Here is a 12,183-nt window from a genome sequence, read left to right as displayed (position 1 = left end):
CGTTTTTTGTCCGCACAGACGCAAACGGACGACGCGTCGCCCTGCTGGAGATACCCTTACTCTGGTCCAGCGATGCCACGCAGGAGTGTGCACATGCGCTCGCTGACAGAGCAAAACCTGTCAGTGGCCTTCCACGAACACGTCCACGGTGGAAATTTATGTAGCCGGAGCACTTCGGTTGGAGTAACCGTGGCGGCGCAACTGCCCTGCTCGGATGAAGTGCGAACTGTTCGCCGGCGATCGTTTCGGACGCGTCCAGCACCAGGAGCTGTTCGCCGGCTCCATGCTGCTGGTCAATAATTCGGAGTTTCGGACACCATCCATTATCCATTGTCTGCTCCTTGTGGCCATGGTATCCGGCCGGCAGCGCCAGATTACTGTCTGCTAAACAATGCGTACTCCAAAGATCCACTTAACAATTCCTAGCACGTATTACGGGGAGCCGTTTCCCATGTGGTCACGGGCGGTACATACGCTCGTTCCGGTCATAGATCCACGCGATGATCAAGGCGGAGAACCTAGGAATGTTAGCGTAGCTAGCTAGATTTGGCGTCCCGAGATCTAAGCCGTTTTCTTGCTGGTCACCGGTCAACAAACAATGCTACCACCGCTACTCTGACGGATTGACTGACGGGTGCGGTGCCTGGTCCAGTATCGCCAAAGGGACGTCACTTTGGCCGTTGCAGGCGATAGATCGAGAGCTAGCAGAGCAGACCGAGTAGCCAAGGAAGATATGGCACAGATCGTAAGGCTCAGTCACCATCCACTTCCGCCGGCAAGACCGAGTCCATCGGGATGGCATACTCCCCTACCATCAGTCACGCAATGGCCAAACGCTCCTTCAGATTAGCAATGGTGGCAATCCAATTGGATGCTCCTCAACGCCAAACAGAAGATACTATGGAAACACACACATGGATTCGGTCGAGTATCCAGCTCCAGCCAGATACGGTAGGACGGCTCACGCTACGACGCAAATTGGCCACACCCAGAAAGATTCCATGATCTCACAAACTTTGACATGTACACGCACCATCCATTAACCGCGAAAATTATGGCCGCCGGCACGGCACGCAGGCAGCTTAGCGATTCCCACCTCGCCGTTCGGCTGCAGAACGCGCACCGCGCCGAAGTCGGCACCGACGAGAACGACAACAAGAAGAACAGAGCGATGAGTTGGCAGGGAAGGGATTACTGGATGCTAGCAGTCGCAAACAAAAGGAATAATGGCCACTTCTATCTATCTGCACATGAAACCGGCCGTCCGCCGGCGGCCGGCCGGCCGATCACTTCTCAAAACTGGGCTTCTGGCTCCGAGGGAATCCGTCCCGTCTGTCCCATTATTGCAGCGCCGTGCCGCCGTCCACCGATCCGTCGTCACCTCCCTGCCGCGACAGAGAAGACGAAATCAAGGAGCAGTCAGTTACAGAGAAGACGAATTTAACGAACAGACAACACGAATTTAACGGGCAGTCAGTTACAACAGAACGCATAGAATAGGGAGGCAGATCCGTCGGGTGCGGCGGGGGTTTACCTGTTTGTACTGCGGCGCGAGCAGGATGAAGGAGGTGGGGACGCAGGGCGGCGGGGCCTCGAAGAAGGAGAGCGGGAAGTGCTTGAAGACGACGCCGACGTCGAAGTAGATGACGCCGGACGAGGGCACGTCGACGCGGATGCTGAGGACGGCGAACCACAGGAAGAGGTCCTGCGCGGAGACGCCGGAGAGGTCGCTGATCCGGCCGTAGCTGATCTCGCCGGTGACGGTGGCGTTGTACCGCAGGTCGACCTCGGCCTTGGCCGTGCAGGGCGCCTCCAGGGACGCCTCGAACCGGCCGGTGGCCGGGTCGTGCGAGAACGCGGCGATCCCGGCGGGGAGCAGGCCCCTCGGCAGCCCGTGCGCGGTCAGCACGTCGTGCGCCGCCTCCGCCGCCGCCGTCGGCGCCGCCCCCGCCTCGCCGCACCATACCGCCGCGACGGCCACCGCTATCATCAGCAGCGCCCGCGACGACGCCATCGCCATTACCGGGAGCCGGCCGACGAGGAGATGAGATGGAACGGGATGAGGAGAGGAGAGGGGAGAAGAAGGCAATAATTGAACGAGGCGGGGCTGGAGGATGTGGAGAACGGATGGGTATGGGGCGGGCGTGCGTGGGGCCGAGCTGGCTGTGACCGGAAAAACAGGACGCGTTTAATTTGGCCTGCGCGGTTTAATAATGGTTCGACAGTAACAACCCGCGGTGCCCGCGGCAGCTGCGATTTTTCCGGTTCGGGCGCGCGGGATTGCTGCTGCCTGTTTCCTGTGTTTAATTCATGCCTTGTGTTTCCGGCAAATCTCCCAACTGTTTTGTTTCTCATCGTTTCGTTGCCATTTTCGAGTTGGATCGCCGAGTAGAGACAAGTTTAACGTGCGTGTTCAATGCGATGGCCAACCTGAGGTCTGGCTGGCGTGGAGATCAATGAGATGACTAGTCGAGGGCGTGGCGGCCACTCTGAAACGCTGCACCTGCACCGCATGTGACGCATGGCATACAGGATGAGTAACGTAATCTGTCATGGCTCCATCCATCCACGGTTAAGAGCATCTCCAGTCGCGTCCCCCAAACCGTCCCCCAAAGTGATTTGGGGCGCGCCGGACAAAAAAAAGAGTTCCAGCCGCGTCCTCCAAAGCCCATTTTTGTCCGACGCGGCCCGATACGGTGTCTGGCGCCCCGAGCCCGTCCCCGTCCCACAGGGGACGCTCCGGGGACGCCGGACACAACGAAAAGCGAGGCCAACCGACGCGGGCCCGACCCGTCGGCCGGCATGGAAGGCTAAAACCCCGTCGCCTACCTTTGGTCAAGCGACGTTAATGGCGTCCCTGTTTTCTCGGGCGACGCAGGACGCGTCTCGTCGTGCATGGCCGCGTGGCCGTCCGCGCCGGAGTTATTGCGTGCAACCACCTCGCGCCGCCGCCGTTTTAAGACGCCCGCCGTTATCGCCGCTCATAATCCTTCTCGTCGCCGCCGCCTCCCCTCCCGCATCCTCTCCTCGCCGCTCAAAAATGTCGAGCTCGTCCTCCCGCAAGATCGCCGCGGCGAACGGCTCGGACGCGGCAGCCTCACCGTGGCGGAGGCGTGGGCGCCGTACCACGCCCGTATCCGGCCCCGCCGGGACATGCGAGCTGCAAGCGGCGGCGGGCCGGAAGATGGCCGTGAACGGCATTGGCGTTCCGCCGCCGCCGAAGCCGCGCACGGAGCAATGGTGGGACGCCATCAAGGCCCGTCGGGCTCAACTCACCGCCGAGGAGCGGGCGGATCCGACATGGGCGGCCAAGGACAACGACGACCGGTGGGTCACGTACTTCAAGGCCAAGTACGACGTCGAGATGCACGGCACCACCGGCCTCATCGGCGGGCCCAACAGCTGGAACAGGGAAGACCGCGCCTCGTTCCGGGGCGTTCGGGCGCACCCTCGAGAACGTCATCCGCGGCCTCCGCAACGACGCTCCAAGGCCGGAGATGCGCGTCGCCGCCGCCGCCGTCTCCTCAATGGCGGCCGAGGAGGACGACGTACTCGTCCTCCTCGCACTCTTCTTCCTCGGGACCGGCGCGATCGACGCCGTCCTCGTCGTACCGGCTCGGCGCTCTACACCGTCCCCAAACGGGAGGTCAAGGAGGAGCGGCGGCACGCCCGTCAACACGAGGCGTGGCGGTAGCGGCAGCGGGCGGCGACGAAGGGAGGCGCGGCGGCGCCCTCCTCATCCCGGCCGGAGGTGAAGGAGGAGCCGGAGGAAGCGTCGCAGGCGGCGCCGGCCGGCGGAGTACGAGCGGCAGCAGCGGCTCATCGCCGCAGCCGACGACCCCGAGGACCGCCCAGGGCCGCGGGCGGCGTTCTTGGCGTCCATGGACGACAAGGACGCCCGGGAGGGCGACTCCGGACGCGGCGATCGCCATGTCCATCCGCGACTCCGGCAAGCCGGCGGTGGACCTCACCGACGACGGCGAGGCGGGACCAAGCGTCTTGGTGAAGGACGAGCCCGTGGACGAGCCCGCCGACGAGCGCGTCAGCGAGCGAGGTCGTCACCGACGAGATGTACAACTTCCGAGCAGTACTACGACGCCTCCGGCCGCCGCAAGTGGTTCTAGATTAGGTTTAGTTTTAAAGTTAGTCAAATTTCGTTCGAATCTATGTAAGTTTGGACGAATCTAATCGAATCTAGTTAAGTTTAAAATTTGCGAAATTTTGTTTGGGGGACGCGACTGGGGAGCGACGTCCCCCAAACGCGGCACGAACGAAACACGTCCCCCAAACGCTCAATCCGGCACGGTTTGGGGGACGGTTTGGGGGACGCGACTGGAGATGCTCTAAACAATCCGAAGCGAGATTGACGGGCGCGCGGCCGCGGATCGATCCACACCCAGCCTGCGCAGTAATATGGATGGTTGGTTATGGCGTGAGGGTCCCCGGGATCTAGCCACAGTGTGTCACATACACATACAGTGCGTTGCACGACCCAACAGGAAACTCGATCGTGCTAGCAGCGTGCAGTCCTAAAATTCTGCGAGGGTGCCAAGGAAAATAATGTGACCGTCACATGCAATGCTTGCCTGCCGGTCGGAATCTCGGCTTCTTTGGATCGGTCAATAATTGATGATTTCTTTTGCTCACAAATATACCACAAGAAAATACTTTTTTGCTCACAAATAATTTGATGATTTCTTTTTAAAGAGGTCAATACATTCACCTCCATGAAGGAGGCGCACCCTACGTCTATGAGCAGCTCTAAGAGATTGAGTTCAAGAATCTGATTTGACGGATCTTCAGAGTGACGAAGTCATGCGTCTTACCATCGACGGTAATGTCGTCTCCCGCTGTAAGAATATTTTGTTTTTATGAAACACCAAAGTGTCAACCCTCAAATTTAAACTTTGGTAGACTGGGACTGTCACTAGCCTCCTAACCATCCAACAAGTTGGTTCTCAGAAAATAGTTTTAAAGAAAGTGTCGACGATACTAAAAGAATGATAATATAATTTAATATAATCTTAATGTGTCACGTGACCTTGGCCCTCCATGATGTTGGGTTTCACCTTGCCTCTTCTATATGACTTCATACTCACCCTTCACTTCCCGCCTTGTTCGAATCTTAAACTTTGTTAATGCCCCTGCTAGGTTTCGTCTAACTTCACCATGCTCATCTTTCCAAGTTGATGCCATCGTCGCCACCTCCTATCTTTTCAAATAAACATGGAATCAGGGATCGTCATGCATCGTGATAAATCAACAAAACCTAAACAGGCTCAAGTTAGTTCACAACGCCACAACATGTCTAAAAAGGTTTTGAAGGGGTCAAACCCCTTATAGCTTACTCGAAGCTATTGGAATTGATCAACGGTTGTTGTAACAAACTGAGATAAAAGAGGACTCAAACCCCCACATAGGTGCCTAGTCTATAGTTGTTGATTTCTTTTGCTCGCAAATAAACTAAAATAGAAAAGTCTGCTCTAAGAAAATAATTTGATAAAAAGTGTCGACCATACTAAAAAAAATGATAACACATAATTCAAAGAGTCAGCGACCTCGGTCGTACTTTATGTTCGTTTCACCTCGCCTTATCTATATGACGTCTTATTTGCCAATCTTTGTCCCATACAAATCTCAAACTTTGTTGATGCCCCCCCTCGCGCTCGGTTTTGTCTATATACAACACCCTTGTATTTCCAACTTTATGACATGCCATCCTCGCCACCTCCTACCATTTTAGATCAACATGGGTCATCATCCTCATTTACATTGATAAATCAACAAAAGTAGAACATATTTAGGTCAGTTTACAACATGCCAACATGATTGAATTTTTTTAAATGGACCCAGAAGCCTAATGCCTTACTAGAATCAACAAAGAGCGAACTACAATATGTTAAAATCCATATGGCTCATCAAACACCGGTTACCAAAATCGTAGTGAGCACAACTAACAATAAGACTACACTGGAGAGATGAAGACGACGAGCTCCAAAGTTGATAAGGGAGTAGTCCAAGTGCCTTGCGCTGTCGGGCCAGCACCTCCTACCTTATTCCTCTTACTCACAATACACAATGCTACCATAAGCAATATCCTCCATTTTCCTCATTTTCACAATATTGTACTGCGGCATCATTGTCCTAGTTAATTAGGCAATCTCGTCGAGGGACATAGGTTTACACTTACATGTTTACCGAGCGTCGTATCCTTTTAAAATAACCATGTGGAGATCTAAGAGTATTTGTGTAGTTGCTTTAAAAATGGTTGTGCAAAAACAATGCACTTGGTTATTGACATTCTTCTTAAGTGGTGAAAAGGGTTTTTGCTTGAACACATGCCATAAATACACATATTTTTTTTAGTGAAATTGCATTAAGAATGATGCAAGCCACAACACGGGGCTGGTTGTATATCCAAATAGGTAGAGTTCTTCGCCCATCCAGAGGCTAGACATCATCTAGCTTACCAAGATCACTGATCACGCCCTTATTACATTTGCACCGTATGTTGGTGCTCAAATTTGCACCGTATGTTGGTGGAATAGGTCGGAACTCCAGCTCCATCAGGGTAGCTGGATGGTAGGCCGTAGGCGCTTGCGGTGCACAACTGCACATCACGAACCAATGAATGCAGCATGTCCCCTCTTAGCAAGTGACTGCGTTTTGTGCATCTGGATTTCGAGAGGCCAGCTCCACCGATCCTACAACAACAACAAGGCATGTGCCCCCTCATATCCACTCTGACATACCATTTGCGTACGTACCTGAGCAAACGATAAATTGTCGTCCAACTCGATGAAACCACAGCGGGCTCCACTACACATGGGATGAGTCATGAGTGAGATGGCAGAGCATCATCAAGTTCTCCTTGTACAACGGTGAAACACCAGAAATTGTACTGTACCACAAATGAATTGAAGAAAAAATCAGGATGAATCAAGTCTGGCGATTTATGACGTGACATTTGCGCTGCAACGTGGCACAGAGGGGTCGACGTAGCAGTGATTGATCGATCAGTGCTGACATGGCTCGAGCTGGCGTTGGATCTGCAAGTGTCGTTTCGGGTGCCCCTGATGACCACACGCTGTCGGGGGGGAGCACCATAATATCAGCCGGGCGGGGCCTGGATCGGAACAAACAAGCCTAGTACTCGATCCATCCACACGTACTCTACCTAGCAAGCATACGGGATTCACACGCCACCAGGTCGATCGATGGATCCTTCCTTGGGCAAAAGTATCTGGGATCCATTCTAAAATATCCCGGCCGAGATCTCCTCTGCTAGCTGCGGCTGCGTTTCTGTCTGTCTCCTTCCTTCAGTTCTTCTTTTCCTCCTTCCCTGCATGATGGCCGTACGTACAGCAAACACAGAGGGCCTAAATATGTGTACATCGCGTACTCTTCAAAGTAGAAAGAACGCTTGCCTCCAGGACAGCTAGAGCAGATGGTAGCTACCTTTTCTTGGGCTGCATGGATGATTTTTGGAGAAAGGCGGAATGATTGTGCATGCAATGCAGAGGGCTAGCCGCTCCTATAGATGGTGATGGCCCTCGCTGAGCACATCATGCACGGATGCGCCACAACCTGGATATACCTGTATGGCTCGTGGAGAAAGCCTGCCGTGCGTGTTCAGTTTCACAACGTAGGGTAGTTTCAGAGGACATGTGCGTGTTGCTCAGTTTTCCTTTTTCATAAAAGACATAAAGTTAAACGTTACACTTGGTCTATACATAACTAAAATGCACACAGACGCTTAAATTCAAAATATATAAAGTTAAAATAAAATAGCATGACGCATTATAAGTAATCATTAGAGAAACTTCATAGGCGTTTATGGTGATGGGGCCAATCCTAAAAACTACGCGGCCAACCACGTTAGATAAAGAATCACTCGAGGTGTCCTTCAACCGAGTTGACATGTCCCTAAACAGTCCGCGGTTCTCCACACTCTGTAGAGACAATCATGAACGGAGCAAAATTGTGCATCAGTAGGTAACTTGCACTATAGAAAAAAATGTACAATCTACATAGTCATATCGACCAAATTGCTCCCACCATAATAGTTATTTTAAACCTATGATCCACACCATTTAGCCAACTACAGAACATATTAGCAACACTATCTCGTAGGTGTAAGGTAGAACCTACGTGGATGACTGACGATATAGATCTAGCAAATTTGCATTGAAGAATACGTGTTTGATTGTCTCTTCATGGTGAAAAGGCACACTTTATACTTCCGTGTCATTTGCATTTCATAAGGTTATCTTTAGTCAGGATTACAACTCTACAAGGTATCATATAAAAAAACCTTAGTCTTTAGCAGAATCTTCATTTTTTAGATGTTTTATTGTTATTATCAACCAACACGTCTGATTGGTTTGTCGATAGTACATGGAATCCGTAGAGAATTTACCACTCTCACATAGATTCTATTGAAATTCATTTGCCCATTACGTTAATTGGACAAAATCCTGACCATGTAGGAAAGCATTTAATGATACAATCCTCGGACCAACAAGATCTCTTCTGAACGGCATATTTGATGGTGAAGACTTCAACAGCTTAGGGATTATTTCGCTTTTTTTACGTATAATATTGTACAAAACTGAATATTATTCTTAGAGTGTAGCCTTACCGATACACTTATCCTCCTAGAATCTTATTTTAAAGCTATCATTAATCAAGAATGAACCATGTGAAAAGAAGTATTTCTTCATCGTCATTAAGCCAACCCAGAAATGTGAGTCTTCTGGTTTCCAATTTCGGAGAAATTGCATGTGTATATTTCATTTTTAGAAGAGTTTGCGACCCCCCATATTTGATAAGGAGCTTGAAAAATCATTTACATAGAAGGGCTCTATTCTTGACCTTAAGGTCAATCATGAATCCCAAGTCTTCCTTTGATTTGTAGGGCGACAAATGACATTCCATCCAGCCAGTCGATATTTCCTTTTTTCCAATATCTCCTTGAATTTTGATTAGAAATAACCTAATTTTTGTAACACTTCTTTTTGTTAGCAAGTACCAAGTTTTTTTCGTGGCCGAGAATTTCGGAAACCGTCATTACTTTACTGCACGAGAAACACTGATACCGTCAATTTTTTTTGCTAGATTTGAATTTGAACTAGAATCTTTGATCAAATATACGTGACGCACTGTATTTATCAAATAGCTGCATGTGGCGTGATACGTCTCCAACGTATCGATAATTTCTTGTGTTCCATGCCACATTATTGATGTTATCTACATGTTATATGCACACTTTATGTCATATTCGTGCATTTTCTGGAACTAACCTATTAACAAGATGCCGAAGTGCCGCTCTCGTTTTCTCGCTGTTTTTGGTTTCGTAAATCCTAGTAACGAAATATTCTCGGAATCGGACGAAATCAACGCCAAAGATCTTAGAATGCCCGAAGCATCCAGAACACACCGAGAGAGGTCGGAGGGGGCCACAGTGGCCACCAAACCCTACCCCCGGCGCGGCCAAGGGGGGCGCGCCCCCTAGGGTGTGGGCCCCCTTCGACCTTCCCGTGCCGCCTCTCCGCCTATAAAGAGCCCCCGGATCAGAAAACCCGAGACCAATTGACGAAACCCACGTAAACCCGCCGCAGCCGCCGCCATCGCGAAGCCAAGATCCGGGGACAGGATCTCCGCTCCGGCACCCTGCCGGAGCGGGGAAGTGCCCCCGAAGGCTTCTCCATCGACACCGCTGCCATCTCCACCGCCATCTTCATCACCGCTGCTGCTCCCATGAGGAGGGAGTAGTTCTCCATCGAGGCTCTGGGCTGTACTCGGTAGCTATGTGGTTCATCTCTCTCCTATGTGTTTCAATACAATAATCTCATGAGCTGCCCTACATGATTGAGATTCATATGATGATGCTTGTAATCTAGATGTCATTATGCTAGTCAAGTGGGTTTTACTTATGTGATCTCCGGAGACTCCTCGTCCCACGTGTGTAAAGGTGACAAGTGTGTGCACCGTGTGGGTCTCTTAGGCTAGATTTCACGAATACTTATTCACTCGTTGAATGGTGTAGTGAAGTGCTTATTTATATCTCTTTATGATTGCAGCATGTTTGTATCACAATTTATCTATGTGCTACTCTAGTGATTTGTTATTAAAGTAGTTTATTCCTCCCGCATGTGTGCAAAGGTGACAAGTGCGTGCACCGTGTTAGTACTTGGTTTATGCTATGATCAAGATCTCTTGTAGATTGCGAAGTTAACTATTGCTATGATAATATTGATGTGATCTATTCCTCCTACATATGCATGAAGGTGACAAGTGTGCATGCTATGCTAGTACTTGGTTTAGTCTGTTGATCTATCTTACACTAAAGGTTACTAAAATATGAGCATTATTGTGGAGCTTGTTAACTCCGGCATTGAGGGTTCGTGTAATCCTACGCAATGTGTTCATCATCCAACAAAAGTGTAGAGTATGCATTTATCTATTCTGTTATGTGATCAATGTTGAGAGTGTCCACTAGTGAAAGTGTAATCCCTAGGCCTTGTTCCTAAATACCGCCGAGTTACTACCGCTTGTTTACTACCGCTGCGTTACTACTGCTGAGTTACTATTGCTTGTTTACTACCGTCTGCGTTACTACCGCTTGTTTACCGTCCCGGGCGAGCACTTTTCTCGCCGTTGCTACTACTTATTCATACCACCTGTATTTCACTATCTCTTCGCCGAACTAGTGCACCTATTAGGTGTGTTGGGGACACAAGAGACTTCTTGCTTTGTGGTTGCAGTGGTTGCATGAGAGGAATATCTTTGACCTCTTCCTCCCCGAGTTCGATAAACCTTGGGTATCCACTTAAGGGAAACTTGCTCGCTGTTCTACAAACCTCTCGCTCTTGGAGGCCCAACACTGTCTACAAGAATAGAAGCTCCCGTAGACATCAAGCACTTTTCCGGCGCCGTTGCCGGGAGGAAAGGTAAAAGGCTCTCATACTACGGTCTCGTGTAAAGTATTTTTCTCGGCGCCGTCGTGTGTGTGCTCAAAGCTATTTCCTTTAGATCCTGCAATTGCATCTTTTTGTTTCTTGTTTACACTAGTTTGGCATAATGTACAAGAGTGAGCTTCTTATTCTATTTCCTGATTTAAAACATGGATTGTTTGATGCGAAAATTAAAAAACCTATGAAATCTTCTTTGCATGCTGGTAGTAATATTAGTATGAACGCTTTGAACACCATTGTTGACAATAATATAGAAAGTTCTAAGCTTGGGGAAGCTGGTTTTCATGATCTTTTTAGTCCCCCAAGCATTGAGGAGAAAATTTTCTTTGATGATACTTTGCCTCCTATTTATGATGATTATAATGATAGTGGTCTTTTGGTGCCACCTACTATGGAGAGTGAATTTGATTATGATTACAATATGCCTCCTACACTTGATGAGAATAATAATGATAGCTACTTTGTTGAATTTGCTCCCACTACAACTAATAAAACTGATTATGCTTATGTTGGGAGTAGTAATAATTTTGTGCATGAGACTCATGATAAGAATGTTTCATTTGATAGTTATATTGTTGAGTTTGCTCATGTTGCTACTGAAAGTTATTATGAGAGAGGAAAATATGGTTGTAGAAATTTTCATGTTACTAAAACACCTCTCTATGTGCTGAAATTTTTGAAGCTACACTTGTTTTATCTTCCTATGCTTGTTACTTTGCTCCTCATGAACTTGTTTATTTACAAGATTCCTATGCATAGGAAGCATGTTAGACTTAAATGTGTTTTGAATTTGCCTCTTGATGCTCTCTTTTGCTTCACATACTATCTTTTGCGAGTGCATCATTAAAACTGCTGAGCCCATCTTAATGGCTAAAAAGAAAGAACTTCTTGGGAGATAACCCATGTGTTATTTTGCTACAGTACTTTGTTTTATATTTGTGTCTTGGAAGTTGTTTACTACTGTAGCAACCTCTCCTTATCTTAGTTTTGTGTTTTGTTGTGCCAAGTAAAGTCGTTGATAGAAAAGTAAGTACTAGATTTGGATTACTGCGCAGTTCCAGATTTCTTTGCTGTCACGAATCTGAGCCCACTGCCCTGCAGGAAGCTCAGAAAATTATGCCAATTTACGTGCATGATCCTCAGATATGTACGCAACTTTCATTCAATTTGAGCATTTTCATTTGAGCAAGTCTGGTGGCCTAATAAA

General features: G+C 49.1%; 1 protein-coding gene across 1 annotated transcript; it reads right to left on the bottom strand.

Moving 5' to 3' along the window:
• Positions 1–1,340: 1,340 nt before the first annotated feature.
• Positions 1,341–2,153, bottom strand: LOC124662549. Its single transcript, XM_047200373.1, has 2 exons — positions 1,535–2,153; positions 1,341–1,385 (listed from the first exon to the last, which is right to left on the bottom strand). Exons 1-2 carry the CDS (start codon positions 2,018–2,020, stop codon positions 1,341–1,343), a joined length of 531 nt encoding a protein of 176 aa, XP_047056329.1. The 5' UTR covers positions 2,021–2,153.
• Between the last annotated feature and the right edge of the window lie 10,030 nt (positions 2,154–12,183).

Source organism: Lolium rigidum, chromosome 6 (genome assembly GCF_022539505.1).
Source record: "Lolium rigidum isolate FL_2022 chromosome 6, APGP_CSIRO_Lrig_0.1, whole genome shotgun sequence".
Classification (NCBI taxonomy): Eukaryota; Viridiplantae; Streptophyta; class Magnoliopsida; order Poales; family Poaceae; genus Lolium; species Lolium rigidum.
This window is presented reverse-complemented; position numbering and strand designations above follow the sequence as displayed.

Excerpts from the sequence above, each read along its gene's own strand:
- LOC124662549 (XM_047200373.1), bottom strand. The coding sequence starts at position 2,020 with ATGGCGATGGCGTCGTCGCGGGCGCTGCTGATGATAGCGGTGGCCGTC. Across the intron at positions 1,386-1,534 it reads TCGCGCCGCAGTACAAACAG|GGAGGTGACGACGGATCGGT; the intron begins GTAAACCCCCGC and ends CTGTCGCGGCAG.